Source organism: Sminthopsis crassicaudata, chromosome 2 (genome assembly GCF_048593235.1).
Source record: "Sminthopsis crassicaudata isolate SCR6 chromosome 2, ASM4859323v1, whole genome shotgun sequence".
Taxonomy (NCBI): domain Eukaryota; kingdom Metazoa; phylum Chordata; class Mammalia; order Dasyuromorphia; family Dasyuridae; genus Sminthopsis; species Sminthopsis crassicaudata.
This window is the reverse complement of record NC_133618.1, coordinates 613889397-613905565: the sequence shown is the minus strand read 5'-3', so window position 1 is coordinate 613905565 and position 16169 is coordinate 613889397. Positions and strand designations below refer to the sequence as shown.

The 16169-nt window shown below is 37.5% G+C and overlaps 1 protein-coding gene across 1 annotated transcript in view; it reads left to right on the top strand.

Moving 5' to 3' along the window:
* Nucleotides 1–16169, top strand: part of CHAT (choline O-acetyltransferase) — a 91018-nt gene that overhangs the window by 47446 nt on the left and 27403 nt on the right. Inside the window, exons 7-8 of the mRNA XM_074285243.1 lie at nucleotides 9032–9201; nucleotides 12166–12266. Coding sequence (XP_074141344.1) covers nucleotides 9032–9201; nucleotides 12166–12266 — 271 coding nt within the window. The remainder of the gene's footprint in view (nucleotides 1–9031; nucleotides 9202–12165; nucleotides 12267–16169) is intronic.

Sequence of the window (16169 nt, the reverse complement as noted above, 5' to 3'; positions counted from 1 at the left end):
ATCCAAACCAAGTCTGGGGAAATCTGCATTTGTCCTTTTCTGAACTTTTTTAGAAGATATTTAGTATTACATGTTAGTATTACATTTCCCAGTGTCAATAGTAATCATTCTTATACCTGTCACCTAACTCCTACCTATAGCTCTAATAAGCTGTAACATGTATAGCAGTTGCACTCTTTTAAACTCTTTTAGACAGATAGGCTAAACCAAGTTCTCAACATTTTATAAACCTTCCTTTGGAAACTCTAGCTTCCTGAATAGAATAAGGACAAATGAGATCAAGTTAAGATGGTAAGTGAAGTGAAATCATGGACTTTTCAGGATTTTTTTCTTGCCGAAGCTAGTATACTTAGTATGTCTTTTAGATCTTCAATACTATCCTCTCCTTCCTCCTATATGAACTTGCTCTTTCAACTATCCCCCTTTTGCATCTCTAATTTTCCCTTTCTCTACTATTGTTACTTCCATATGGCTTACAAACATGCTTACAGCTCCTAAAGCCTTAATAAATAATTAGATTTTCCTTAAATCCCCAAATTCTCTCAAGTTATCATTCAATTTGCCAAACTTCTAGAAAACAGCCTATACTTGCTGACTTTACTTTCTAACCATTTATTTCACAATCTTTCCTCCCCATTGCTCTATTAAAACTACTTTCTCTAATGTTCCTAATGACCTTCTTCTAAATCCAATTTCCTGTTCTTGTCTTTGACATCTCCACTGCATGATGCTCTTGACCATGCCTTCCTCGACACATCCTGCTTTGGTTCCCGTGGCACTGCTTAACTGTTTGACTCTTCCTCTGTATCCTTTGCTATCTCCTCATTGTCTTTTTGCTCTTTTACCTGTGAGTGTTCTTGGCCCTATTCTCTCTCTCCATTCCTTCCCTTAGTGATTTCATTAACTTCTTTGGTTTTATCTATCACCTCTCTGAAGGCAATTTCCACATTTACCAAGACATTCTAAATCCTTCACCCCTGAGGACCAGAGTTCTACTAAGATCTACTAAGAAGTTTTAATAGAAATTTGAGCCAAATTCATGTTCAAAACTGAATTCAGCTCCCTAGACTTCTCCATTTCTTTTGATGACACTATCATCCTCTCCATCACCTAGAAAGCTAAAAACTTGAGACAGATATCTGTCCATTATATATCATATATAGCTCTTGTTTTCCATTCCCATAGAAACCAATTGTTTTTAGGCCTTCATCTGCCTCATTAGACACCTGAGTAGTATATAGGTTAGACTTAGAGTGATAGATCTGGAGTCAGGAAGATATGAATTCAAATCCAGCCTCAGACACTCACTGAGTGACCCTAGGCACCTCTGTCTGCCTTAGATTGCTTAACTCCCAATGTTGTGAGGATAAAAAACAAAATTGTAAAGCCCCTCTCTGCTCAAGAATTTTCAGAGATTTCAAATTATTTGCCAAATGAAGCATAAATGCCTTATATTTGAAGTCTTCCACAATCTGACTCCAACCCACTTTTTCAGATTTATTTTTTATTCCTCTCCTTCACATATTTTACATCCTACCCAAATCAAATCACTCATTGTTCCTTATTCTTCTTGATCCTGTCCTCTTCCATCTCCATGTTTTTACTCACATTATCCTCCATGAGAGAGGCAATGTAGTGGAGTAGGAAAAGTCAAGATCTTGTATTAAAATCCTAAATCTGTTCTTCCTAATCCTTGTGGTTCTGGTCAAGTCAGAGCAGATGTCAGTTTCATGATATGTAAAATTGATGAGTTCAAATAAATGGCTTCAGGGTAATCCAACTATTTTTATCTACCATCTTTGTTGGAGCTCCTTTATTACTTGAAGACCCAAGGTGTCATCTTCTCAATCAAGCTTTCTCCAAGACCCTTAAGTTGAAAGTAATAGTTTTCTCTCCAGCAAATTGCCTGAATCTACTTCAAATCGTCACACTCCCCTTTATCATATATATATATATATATATATACATATATATATACATATATATATATATATTCCCTCAATACTTCTATTTTATAATCTCCTTGAGGGCAGGGTCTGTGGTATATTCATCTTTGTGACCCATGTATATAGTGTAGTGCTTACACATACTCAATAGATAATAAAGATTTATATTAATTGCATCAGTGTAAATAATTCCTGCATTAGTGCAGATTACACTTTTTACAGCTTTAAAAATATGCATCATTCTATGGCAACCTGAGGCTAAATCTTTTCAGTCTCAACTAGGTTGATCTTCAGCTACCAAACCTGCAATCAATCTTTTCCATTTTGTGAATTCCACTTTCCAGAATTCCTGATTTTTGAGAACCTGATATCACCTCCATGACATTGGAAAAAAATTTTAAAGAAGGAGATCCATAGAAGAAGCTTGACAAATTTTTTTGAATCAATTGAATCAAGTTGAACTGGTAACTCCCAGTGCCCTTTTCCTCCTATTTCCATCCCAATACCTCTTCCCAAGCTAAGCCCTTTTCTTACAGTTATCCTAGATTTAATTTACATTGTTTAACAATGGAGAAGCTTTATCTCCTTAAGTTCTCTCCTCCTGGAATAATCATATTAAATCACATGATTTTACATCTCTATCCAGAAGTACAAGTGCCTTAAAATAGAAAGCACTGCCAGCCCATATTGTAGCCATCACTTTCATATCAATGCCCAAATCGCCCCTTACTTTTCTTCAGGTTTAGAATCTCTTCTCTCCCCACTCCCTAAACCACATCAAGGTGCCAGTTTAGTGACATCTAAAAGACTGTTTCCTATGAGTTGAATATCAGCCCCAAAGGAGGATGAACAATACAGCAGAGTAATTGCTATATTCCTACTTATCCTCTGATTTTTCTAACTGCACTTCCATATAGAAGCTGAGGAAACCATTTCTCTTTCTAATCCCACAATGCTGTAGTTTGAAGAACCTTTACTTTCCATTTGAAGCAGAGTCGTTAAATAATAGTCTCTGCTCAGAATTGAACTGGGATCATGAAACCCAAGTGGTGGCTGAAATCTTTGTATTGAAAGAATCATTTTTCCTCTTGTCACTTAATCTGGCTCTGATGGCAGAGCCGATAAGCCTGATATTACTCAACGCCCACCTCTTCCTATTAAGCAGTGGTTCTTTGGGAGAAGATTGATTTACCATATTAAATGGGACTCAATATGCCAGATGAGGGTGTAACAAGAAAAACAGTTCTTGCTTCATTTTCCTTTTTTCCTGCCCCTTGTTTTCATTATGCCTGGATTTTTTTTTCCTCTGGCCCAAGTCACGGTGGGTGAGTTTGGGTGCAGCTCATTTTCTTCGTTACATGATAAACTTGTCAGCATTTGACTGATCTGCTCCCTGTGCATGTTTGGGTTCATTTGCAAGGCCATTTTGCTTTTCCATTTCAGGCACAGAATTCTGATTTTTATTCCATCTGATTAAATTGGGGCTCTGTCAAGCCTTCATCCACATTAGCAAAATTTGTGTAACGTTGGTTTCTGCCTATTAGACCTAGAATGCTGGGACCACCCCTAAGTTATTCACACCCTAAGGGGAAGGAAGGAAAGAAGTTTCCACCTTATTCCCAAATATGCCCACAGAGTACCCTTCTTTCCCAAGAAGTCATCATAGTTTGTTTTTCTTTCCTATGAGGGCTTGCCCAGAACTCCACATATTGTCTGGGGCAGAAATGGTCCTGCAGTAATGAGTGTTCTAAGTTTATAGCAGGACCTTGACTATAGAGACCACTGATATATTTGCAAAAGGCCAAGAAAAGTGGCCTTAGCTCTAAAATGCCTGAAAGCTTAGTTGGACTTTGTCCTTCCCCTTGGACCTGGTTTTGAAGGGCACATAACTGCAGCAGGTCCCAGAGCTAGAATTTAATGGCTCATTACACTCCTATCAGGTCTAGGCCTGGCCAGGTTGTTATTTGCACATGCAGTGTCAAAAGGAGTTCACATCAAATGCATGCTCTTAGCACTCCACCTATACATATCCATTGGAGCCTAGGAATTCATTCAGCCAGCCAGCATGTATGATGCAGCTTGGACCACTACAGCAACCTCCTAGCTGGTCTCCTTGCCTCCACTTCATTCTGCAGATCACACCAGATTAAACTTCCTCACATTTTTGCCATGTCATTCTCCAGCTCAAGATAAATTTTAAGTATCTTAGTCTAATATTCAAGAACTTCTGCAATTTGGCTCAAACCTGTATTTCTAGTTTTATTCTCTACTAGTTCTTAACAGAGGCCATTGACTTTATCTGTCACCTCCAAAGAGACTGCATTTCCTCGGTTCCTATGTCTCATGCTATCTCCTTTCTAGAACGCCATGCCCAGTACCACTACACCTTCACCTAACTGGGTGGAAGCAACTCGTGTATCCTAGTCCTTAACCAAATCCTGTGGCTAGGATTATGAATCCCACCCAGGGTAATACAGCACAGTAGAAAGAGCACCATCTCTGAAGTGAGGTCACCTGGGATCAAGTTTCCTCTCCAAAGCTGACCATTTGGATGATGCTGAACAAGTCACTTCACCTCTATAAGGCTGGATGATGAAAGGGTTGAACTGGACAGCCTTGGAGGTTCCCTAACTAGATCTGTGGTCTTAGGATCTTTTAAGATCCAACTCAAGCCTTATCTCCACAGTGACAGTCCACATTGATCCCTCCCTCCTATGAATCCCTAATGCATTTCTCATCTATAGCTGATAGCTTAATGTTCAGTCTTATTCCTTCACATCAAAATGGTCAAAGAATGTGAAAACTGTAGTTTGCCTTAGAGATGATTTCATCCAATGGCCCCATTTTACAGATAAGCATTGAGGCTTTGAATTGTAAAGAGGCTTACAAACTCAGAGTCATAGAGTTAATCAAGGACAGATCTAGCACTTCAATCTAGATCTTCTGAGTCCATGTCCAGTGTGCTTTCTTATATATCAGGGGAAAAAAGACTATTAATAATAAACAACAAATTTTTAAATAGTAGTATCTCTCATTTGTATATGCTTTAAGATTTACAAAGTACTTTAGAAATATTATCTATTTAATCTTTACAATAACCCTGATAAGTAGATGTTATTATTGTTCCCATTTTACAAATGAGGAAACTGAAACAGATAATGGTTAAATTACTTGCCCACATCTTATACATAACTAGATTGGAATTTGAACTTAGGTCCTGACTGTAAGACTAGTATTCTATCTACTGTATTGGATAGCTATCAAATAGAAGTTCTTATTATCCTGGTGTTTCCTTTATATAATCCATCTCTCCAACACTACTGGAAGCACTTGAGAGAAAGAACTCTGTCTTCTCTTCAGTTCCCCAGGGCACAGAGGAAGCACCCAACACTAACTTGTTGATGAAAGCAGAGAATATGGTCCATGCTTTAGGCAGCATTTAACAAAGTCAATTCATCAATGCTCTTTAGGTGTTTCCTATGCATAAGCCATCATAATCAATACCAAAGAGATAAAAATTAACTATAACACAGCTTATAGACTAATAGAAAGGATAAACCATCTGTAGAAATAAATAGAATACAAGGTGGGATGTGCTAAGGATAAGAGTGGTCCAGATAAAGCATTACAAGAAATTTGAGGCAACAGAGATCATGCTTTTAGCCAGAAAGATAAGGAGAATCTTCATTCCTATGAGAGATGAAACCTGATCTTGGTCTTAAAGGATTTCAATGGGCAGAAGTGTGTCACAAAAGTCCACTTATGGAAGCAGCCCAAACAAATGGATGGAGGTGTGAGAATGCAGATAGGAGAATATTGTCAGTTAGTCATCTGCTTTCAAAAGAATTCAAACTATGTCAAAGGGAATGGGGTGAAATTGGGCAGGAAAAGTAGAATAGAATCATACTGTGGAAGCTTTGAATTAAGGCATTTACATTTTTTCCTATAAGAGGGAAAGAACTTAATTTTTTTTTTAGCAAAATGAACAGGTCTTTGCATTAGGAAGATTAATTTAGCAGTTAAGAAGGATGTTTTGGAGAAAAAAAAGCCTGGAGGAAAGAAAACAAGTTAACTAGCTAATGTAAAAATCTAGACAAGAACTAAACTAGAGTGGTGGCCACGTGAGCATAGAGGATGGGAAAAATATTGTGAAGGCTGAATCAATAAACCCAGGGCACTGATTAGATATATGAATGGAGGGTGAGAGGAGAAACAAAATGAATCTGTGCATCTAACCTGGCTTGACAGGAGAATATCATCACAAGAAATAGAAAATTTGGGAAGAGAAGCAACTTTTGAGATGGAAGATGATGTGTTCAGTTTTGGACAGGTTGGTTTTAAAGTACCAATAAGGCAACCAGATGGAGATTCCCCATTAGTAGCTTGAAAAATGATTCTGAATGTAAGAAGCAATCTTTCCTGAAAGTTAAGGACTATCCAGAACCCAATCCTCCATTTTGTGTAGAAATGATTCTGCATTAAGCCATTGGCTATAGAAGCCATTGAGGTTTGTCAAAATTGATTGATCTGGCTTGTAGAGCTATCAGTCCACTGAAATTGCTTCCTCCAAGGTAGTCAATTACCTCTTAGTTTAAAAATCCATTTACTTTTTCCCATTCAGTTAGTCAGCAAATATGTGTCAGACACTAAGCACTAGGAATAAAAATACAAGCAAAAAAGCAAAAAAAAAAAATTCTGACTTCAAGGAGCTTACTTTTTTTTCTAATTCAAATTTATCTTATTTTCAATTCTGAATTATCTCCCTCACTCCCTGCTCCTTTTTGAATTGAGAAGGTAATAAACAAGCAAATAAATAAATGAATTTGTTCCAAATGTGTATACTCAAGCAAAAAAAAACATATTAGTCATATCCAATAAAAAACAGAAAGAAAAGAAAACTAATGGAGCTTCCCATCTATACTCTGAGTCTATTAGTGTGTGTGCTTTCTCTCTCCTCTCTCTTCTCTCTCTCTCTCTCTCTCTCTCTCTCTCTCTCTCTCTCTCTCTCTGTCTTTCTCTCTCTCTCTCTCTCTTTGTCTCTCTCTCTCTCTCTCTCTCTCTCTCTGTCTTTCTCTCTCTCTCTCCTCTCTCTCTCTCTCCTCTCTCTCTCTCTCCTTTCTCTCTCTCTCTTCTCTCTCTCCCCTTTCTCTCTCTCTCTCTCTCTTCTCTCTCTCTCTCCTTTCTCTCTCTCTCTCTCTCTCCTTTCTCTCTCTCTCTCTCTCTCTCTCTCTCTCTCTCTGTCTCTCTCTCTTTCTCTCTATCTCTCCTCTCTCTCTATCTCTCCTCTCTCTCTCCTTTCTCTCTTTCTCTGCCTCTCTCTCCTTTCTCTCTTTCTCCTTTCTCTCTCTTTCTCCTTTCTCTCTCTCTCTGTCTCTCTCTCTATCTCTCTCTCTCTCCTCTCTCTCCTTTCTCTCTCTCTCTCTGCCTCTCTCTCCTTTCTCTCTCTTTCTCCTTTCTCACTCTCTCTGTCTCTCTCTCTCTCTGTCTCTCTGTCTCTCTCTCTGTCTCTCTCTCCCTGTCTCTCTCTGTCTCTCCTCTCTCTCTGTCTCTCCTCTCTCTCTCTCTCTCTCTCTCTCTCTCTCTCTCTCTCTCTCTCTCTCTCTCTCTCTCTCTCTCGATGGAGAGGGTGTTTTATCATGGGTGGAATTGACAATCTAATGGGATCAGACAACACATGAAAGAAAGCTGGAAAGGAAGGGATTAGAGCAAAGTACATATTGGTAGATGGATAGGTCAGCATCAACATCTAGAGTCAAAAGCAAAATCACAAGAGGGATACACAATAGCTGGCCTGAGCCTTTCCTCAAAATAGAGCTTCAGGAAGAAGAGTGATACAGAGGCAGAAGGATGTTCCAGAATGAGGAGACCATGGAAGATGAGAAAATTTGCAGGACAAGAAGAGGTAAGGTATGATGAAGACAATGTCCAGAGTCTGAAAAGCCGATATCTTCATCCTATTTCCAGGCCCAATCTTTTGATTCTGTAATACTAGCCCAGACACCCATTAGTTGTGTGACCCTGGATATTTAACTTTTCTGAGCCTCAGTTTCCTCACCTATAAAGTGGAGGTAATGATAGCACCAATCTCAGATAACTGTCATGGGGATAGAATGAAATTTATATAAAGTATTTTGCAAACCTTAAAGTACTATAGGAATAGTAATTATTATTCACCATCCAAGAATGAGCATCTTTGAGAACAGGAAGAAAAAGGGGAAGATTGAGGGCTTAACACTACAAAGAACTGGGCTGACAAGGGTGAAAATCTAAAAGAATGTTTCAGCAATGTAGTTGCCCTTCCACCATTAGGAATCTGTAGGGAATCTGCAAAGAAGGCAGAGTAGTCTCTTAGGAAAGCTGTGCTTTTATAGATCAGCTCCTTTCTGATACAGACTTGGCCTCCCACTGTAACAAGACCAACCACAACAAAGGAAAAGCTGCATTGGGATCTGCAGCCAGTTGAAGATTTGAACTTGTTATTGAAAACATTTCTGTCCCAGGATTAGGCAGCAAAGATGGAGCGGAAGTTCTTGCAGCAGTTGGTAGACATCAAGACCTGGCATTAGCAAAGTGAAGTCACAAGGCTTTCACCTCTCTGAGTTTTATTTATAAATAATTAAGTTATTCATTATTTAATTAAGAAATGATAATTATTATAAATAATAAAAAGGTTGGACAAATGGTCCCCAAATTCTTTCCCAACTCCGACAATTCCATTGTCTTATGGTATTTAAAAACAAGATCAATCTCCACTTGCTTTGGAACAAGGTCAGTGTGATGCTGTCTGGAGGCTGGAAGTGAGGGTGGTAAGCTTAATGACTTCTGAAGGTTAGAAGCAAGTATCATAATCCTAGGGACGAAGACATGGCTCATTCTCTGTATCAATGCATCTTCTCATCTTTCAAACTAGTGAACACAAAATAATGACAGAATAACTGTGCCAGATGGGTTAAAAACCCCAACCCTACCTCTGGGGAGATGCTCCTGGATCTGACCCTGGTTGTTGCTACATCTGGAGCCACTGGGGGTGTTCAGGTTTGGGGAACGAGTATGATGTGCTGACGCATGCCCGTTGTTCCTCACAGATTCCACCAACCGGGACTCCCTGGACATGATTGAACGGTGTATCTGCTTGGTGTGTTTGGACGCCCCAGGAGGCATGGAGCTCAATGACACTAACATGGCCCTTCAGCTCCTGCATGGAGGGGGGCATGGCAAAAATGGGGCAAATCGATGGTATGACAAGTCCATGCAGGTAAGACTCTGAATGGCATTGCTGCTGGCTCAGGAAGGCAGCTTGACACAGTGGAAAGAGTACTAGGCTCAGAGGAGCTGGGTTCAAATCCTGCCTGGAATGCTTATTGCTTAGAAGACACTGGCAAAGCATTTTACGTCCTTCCCTAAGTATGTAAAATGTAAAATGGGCTCTGAGCTTAGGTGTTCAACGATATGATCTAACTAAATAGATTATTTTATTATATTATATATGTTATATAATATAAATATATTATAAATAAAGATAATTAAATAATACATCCTCAATCGCCACCAATAGGGTTTGGCAAAAGTATATATGATTAAGAATTGTTCTCCAAGGTGAGTTCTGAGGGACATTGGTTTTAGGGCAGTTTCTAACAAGAGCATTATAGCTCCCACTCACACAGTTTGTAAGAGGTCTTGGTTCTCTTTCTTGTTGTCAGATCAAAGTTTAGAGATATGACTCAATTTTATTAATCTATTCTGGATCTAGACACATAAATTTGTGAAGCTATTTCAATCAACAAATATTTATTAAGTGATTATCATGTACCAAGCACTAAGTACTAAACATACAAACACTAAATAAACCTTCAAGAAGTGGAATATTCTACCATATTTATACCACCCTCTAACCTTCAGTTTCCTCACATGTAAAATAAGAATAATAACATTTGTTCTACCTACTATTCAGGGTTGTTGGGAGGAAAGTATCTTGAAAAACTTTAATGAAAAAATTCAAAATGTTTGTTATTTCATCAGTAGGAATTCTCTCCCCCAACACACTCTGTAATCTCTGTATGATTTATGAGGTAAACTATTAAGGAGGCATGTAGTGCTTCAATAATTTGCCTAGTCATACAACTAGTACATGTCAGAGTTGGGATATAGACAGAGGTTTTCCTGATTCCAAGCCCAAGACTGTCTACTACTCCACAAGATCTCTTTGTAAACCTTAAGGTACCATGTAAAAAATATTACTGTTATTGTTCCATGACAGGGTTTCTCCTCTTCTTTCTTAATTCTCTGGAGTTTGTTATCCAAGTCCATATTTACCTACTTATCTATGCTTTTTAAATAATTTTACAGATTATGGTTATTTCTCCTCTTTCAAAATAGAATGCTGAGAGGAGCTTCCTGGTGATTTGAGCCTAGGAAACATGCTTTGAGGACCATTAGCAATAGCATTCGTGACCTGATTGGGCTTTAAGCCTGGCTAATACAAAAAAGATTCAAAGATTGTTGGAGAAAAGTGGACACTTTTTAACCATTAAAGTACACCATAGGACTTTTGACACATACAGAACTGAGGTAGCCCAATTAAAGGGACTTATTTACTCAATTTACTACAGGGTTGGGAGCAGAAAATCTGTTCTTTCTCTCATCTCAAGGGATTTCTTGCAATCTTTTTTTGCCTTTGAATTGTGACTAGACCAATTGGAGGATAGAAACTGAACCTGTAAATTCACTGGGGAACTCCCAGGCAAAATAAAAATTGTCTACAACAACATTTACCTTCTGATACCTTTCCTATAACCTATAGTCTTAGAAAGTTGCCTAGATCACTGAGAGATGAAGTGATTTGCTCAGAAACACACAGCCAGTAGGTGTCAGAGATGGGGCTTGCATTTAAATCATCTTGGTTTCAGTGCTTGCTCTCTATATACTTTTTTTCAGCTCCTGCACATTCACAAGAATAATGAAATTTAACTGTCAGGAAATTAGCTCCCTGCAAGTTTGAGTGATTACTATTTTGTCTCTAAGTGCCAGTCCCAACAGAGTAGAACTAATTCAGTATCTATAGAATAACATAGAGTAATAGGTATAATAGAGAGTATAGAGAGGGTAATAGGGAGAATATCTTCCCTTTTAAAATGAAAATTTGTATATATTTTTTCATTTAAATCACCATTAAACATGACCACAAAGCATCAATTCCAAATAGTTAGATGGATTTGAAGAAAAATACCAATGTTAAAAGGGATATATAGACATATCTATAGATATATATAGATATAGATATAGATATAGATATAGATATATAATATATATATATATATATCCTTTAAGGCTTATGTACAAAACTTCAAAATTAAGGACAATTTTCATTTAGAGATTTAGAGTGGGAAGTCCCCAAATGGAGTCCTGGCTCTGATACCCACTGTGGGTAAGTGTAAGTTCCTTTTCCACAAGCCCAATTTTTATGTCTGTAATAGTCTTGGATTTGGTATCAGGAAGACTTGTGCACTAGGTAATTTGAATAGATTCTTTGAACTGCAATTTCCTCATCTGTAAAATAGGGAAAAAACTAGCACCAGCTTGACAGAGTTGCTATGAGAATCAGATGACATAATATCTGTGCTAAGCTTAAGTGTATTATTATTGTTATTAATATTATTGTTAGATGTACACTATCATTCAGAGTTGGGATGACAAAAGTGCTTTGCTGGGAGGGTCATTGTAGATCATGTATTCCAACAGTTTCATTTTGGGGTGGGCAAAGAAGCAACCAGATTAAATGACTATCACACAGCTAATAAATGTCTGAGGGTCAAATTGAATTCAGGTCCTCTTGACTCCAAGGTTGATGTTCTCTATTCACTGTGCCACCTAGATACCCCTAATTTTATTTTACAGATTAAAAACTAGGCTACACCTTAAAGGCATAAAGGAATTTGAATTATTATTATTGCTGTTGTTAATTATTGTTGTTGATTGTTGCTGCAATTTCCCAAGCTTAGAAATAGAATTGTTGGTGTGAGAAGAATCTTTTTTTTATTATTATTATTTCTTTTGACAATATGCCCTGAGACATATGGAGAAGAGTTAGTCCTTAGAGGTAAGTGGTGATTTCTGGCATCCTAACCCAGCTGACCCAAAAAAGAGAATCTGTCATGCTACAGAGTCTGAAACAGCAAACATCGTCTCGGCAGCTTGTAACTTTCCCTATTTCCCCTTCCAGTTTGTGGTGGGTCGAGACGGAGTCTGTGGCACGGTATGTGAACATTCCCCATTTGATGGAATTGTCCTGGTACAGTGCACCGAACATCTGCTCAGGCACATGTGAGTTTTCTTTTCTTAATAGGATATTGCACCTTAATGATTCTGCACTAATCTCCAAACATTCAGCCAAGAGTAGACTCTGAGAGCAAAAGAAAAATCAGCTATTCATGAAGCCCTGTTATATCATTTCATCTCTCATGTTCAGACAAAAAGGCTACTGAGCTGAACTCATGGTGATGAAAAACGAGTAATGGTCCTAGAAAAACCATTGTGAAACCTCCATCCCTACTCAGTATAGAAGGTAGGGGGTGTCTGGACAAATGCGGTCACTATGTAGTTTGCTGCTGTGGCTAATTGTGTTATTGTCTTTCTTTGTTACCAGAAAGGGTTCAAGTGAAGGAGGGAGGAGAAGCCATGATATAAAAAATGATCATAAAAAAGCCATACATAATCCTTATTTTTAAAAATAAAAGACCAGGGGGCAGCTAGTTGGTGTAGTGGATAGAGCCCCAGCCCTGAAGTCAAGAGGAGCTGAGTTCAAATTTGACTCAAATAACACTTCATGTCTGTTTGACCCTAGGCAAGTCACTTAACCTCAAATGCCTCAGCAAAAAATAAATAAAAAGATAAATACATTTAAATAAATAAATAAATAAAATGAAATGAAATGAAAGAGCAACATCCTACAGCCTAGCCTAGAATACAGGTTGCATATGTTGAAGAGTAAACAATCTAGAAAATATTTTAGTCTCTTAATTTTTCTGGCTTATCATCACTATACCCCCTGTTGATTGCTATTAATATATCAGTGCAAAAACTTTCTACCTTTGTTGTTCCCTAGACTGATAAAATACCCCCAAATTCCTACATACACTCATATATACACACAATTACATACATATAATCCAATTAAATGAGATAACAAATATTCCCTTAGTCCTATGTAGAAAGGTACCAATTACTTACTGAACTAATTAAATCAATGGGAAATTATGGTAGGTGTTTAATTCTATGCCTATGCAGAGTGGGACTGGAGATTGGTCATTGGAATAAAAGAAAGAAGTTAAAATGTTTGTATTTCATGGAGTCATAAATTATCTAATCCACCTCCCTCCCTTTGTTCTATTAAATGAAGATACAGTCAGAGATATTTTCCCTGAATCCACAATAAAGGATAATCCTGTACTCTGTCTTATTCTTCTTTGTCATTCCATGTCACCCCACCCACAAAACAAATACACGAATAAGCTGGCTAGTCTGGGTATTAACTTTTTTTCAATTTAACCTCTCTAAGTTCAGTGGTCCTTCTTGGTCTAGACTATCTGAAGAGCGAGCAGTAACCAGGTTGGGGTAGTTGAGGTTTTGTGCCTGGATGCCAATATTTAGACAGAATTAATGGTACTTGCCATCCTTCAGCAGCAGAGAAATAACTAAGGTTTGCACCCTATTAGAAGATCAAGTGATTAAAATGAAAATACATCCCACAGACCAGAACCCAAGTGAGTTCTTGTATAGCTTCTGGTCTACAACTCCCACCCTAAAAAAAAAAAAAAAAAAAAAAAATTATTTGAGGTAAATTTTGCACCATTTGTCCAAATCCCCAAAATTATTAGTTGTAGCAATTTCTATTTAATATTCCCAGTTTTTATCATATTGATCTATCAGTTGAATTTGGAATAGCCAAAGACTCTCTTTTCTTTGGACATTTAAAAACATATTTTGCTGTCCATGAATAGAACAAGCTCCTTCAAACCATTTGTTTTTTCCATTCTTCTTCACTGTTTATGTTCTCCAACTACCCATAAAATAAAGAATTGTCATAGATTGTGTATTCTATCTGTCTCTCATTTTCTTCCAAAGTTAAATTGATGAGAATAATCTCATTAGGACTCAGGAAAGATAATATAGTATTATTCTCCCATGCTATGTTTCCTCAAATGATCTTCCTGTTTCCCTAAACCTTATGTTAAATAAATAGGCACTATATTTACATATTTATCTTAGGGCCACAATTCATGATCCTGATTTTCCCTTTATCTTTTCCATCCATAAGGCAGCTAGGTTATATGGTGGATAGGATTGCACAGGAGTCAGAAAAACCTGAGTTCAAACTCATCTTCAGAAACTTATAAGCTGTGTGACTCCAGCCAAATCATTCAACTTCTGTCTGTCTCAATTGCTTCAACAGTAAAATGGGAATAATAAAAGCACTTACCTTAGTGCTGTTATGAGGATCAAATGAAAAAATATTTATAAAGCACTTAGCCTGGCGCATAATAAGAATTTAATAATGAATATTTGTTTTCTACAAAACTTAGCTTTTTCCTTTTATGTCAAATATTCCTAGGAACTTACAAAGGAAGTAGCTCTTATCTCAAAAACAACTTTGTCCTAAGGAGCTTATGGGTGATAAATTGAAATGTTGTTTCTGCCCGGAGTGTTTGAATTATAAAAGAGGCTTCCAGAAGACAATTCTTTAACTCAAAGGAAATGGATGTGTAGTGGTTGAATTTTAGGAATTTGGCTAACTCAGTTGAGGAGATTATTTTGGGCAAGAGTAAGGTGCATGGCAAGATTACCTAGTTAAAACGATTTAGAGGTGGAAGGGAGGGCTTTAGATATCATCAACAGATCAAGAAATAGAGGCCCAGAGAATTGCCTAAAGTCATATAAAGAGGAGGTGGTAGAGATTTCATCTTAGGTCTGCTCTATCCCTCTCTATTGCCCTTTCCTATAAACTGCACTATTTCTATGAAAGTAGCCTGCTGGACAAATGCCATTCTGGCCATCAGCCATCCCTCATTCTTCAGGCTTAGCTTGGAGAATGCTGCCCTAGGTGTACCCTGACTCTGGGAGCTCTTTAGTTAGCTCTTCCCAGAACCTCCATTGAAATAAGGGTCCCAAACCAGTAATCTTTCATTAGTTAGACTTAGTCACCATGTCCTCAACCACCTCCTTCTCCTCCACTCCTACGTTTTTGGCATCCTTTTATGTATTATCTTCCTGCATTAAAATATAGACTCAGGTTATTTTTTTGCTCGAATTTATATCTTTAGGATTTAGCAGAGTGTCTGGCAGAAGTAAATGCTTGATGAATGCTTGTGTATTGACCAACTGACTGTTACAGATAATTGTAATCAATATGCATCAATAAAGGGAATTTCACACCAGGAATTCTTAAACCTAATGGAAGAAGACTCCTCTACCTTTGCTTAAGAATATGCATTTCCTTAGCTCTGTAAGCTATTAATAACTTTGTGTGTGGATAAGTAAGGGAGATTTAACAGGTTTTTCTTTATGGTCATGTTTAAGTTTAATTTGGAGAAACCAAAGACTTGCTTTTAAAGTTTAAAAAATACTTTGAGCTGGTAACCTTTATAAACCATCAAAAGCTAATTATGAGGGGCAGCTAGGTGGTGCGGTGCTTAAAGCACCAGCCCTGAAGTCAGGAGGACCAGAGTTCAAATCTGGCCTCAGACACTTAACACTTCCTAGCTGAGTGATCCCAGGCAAGTTACTTAAACGCAATTGTTTCAGGAAAAAAAAAAAAAAAAAAGCAACTAATAATGAGTCAATTGGGCTGGACTATTCTACTATTTTGACAGGATCATTAGACTGGCAGATAAAACAGTATAGACTTAATATAACTGATTTTTGTCAAGGTATTTGACAAAATCACTCTTGACATCTTTGTGGACAAGATGAAGAAAGGTAGACTGAGTTTTCTGTTAGGTAGTTTTGGAACTAAATGAAAAACTGACTCAAAGTATGCTAATTAACTGATTGCTATCAATCTCAAAAGAATTATCCAATTGAATGCTTTCAAGCTCTTTTCTAAACAATATCTTTATCAGTAGTTTAGGATGAAGACAAAGATGGAAAACATTTAATTTTATATTACATTAAGTAAAAAGTGGTATCTACAAAAACTAGAGCCCCAAAAGATCTGAAAAGGCTGGAATT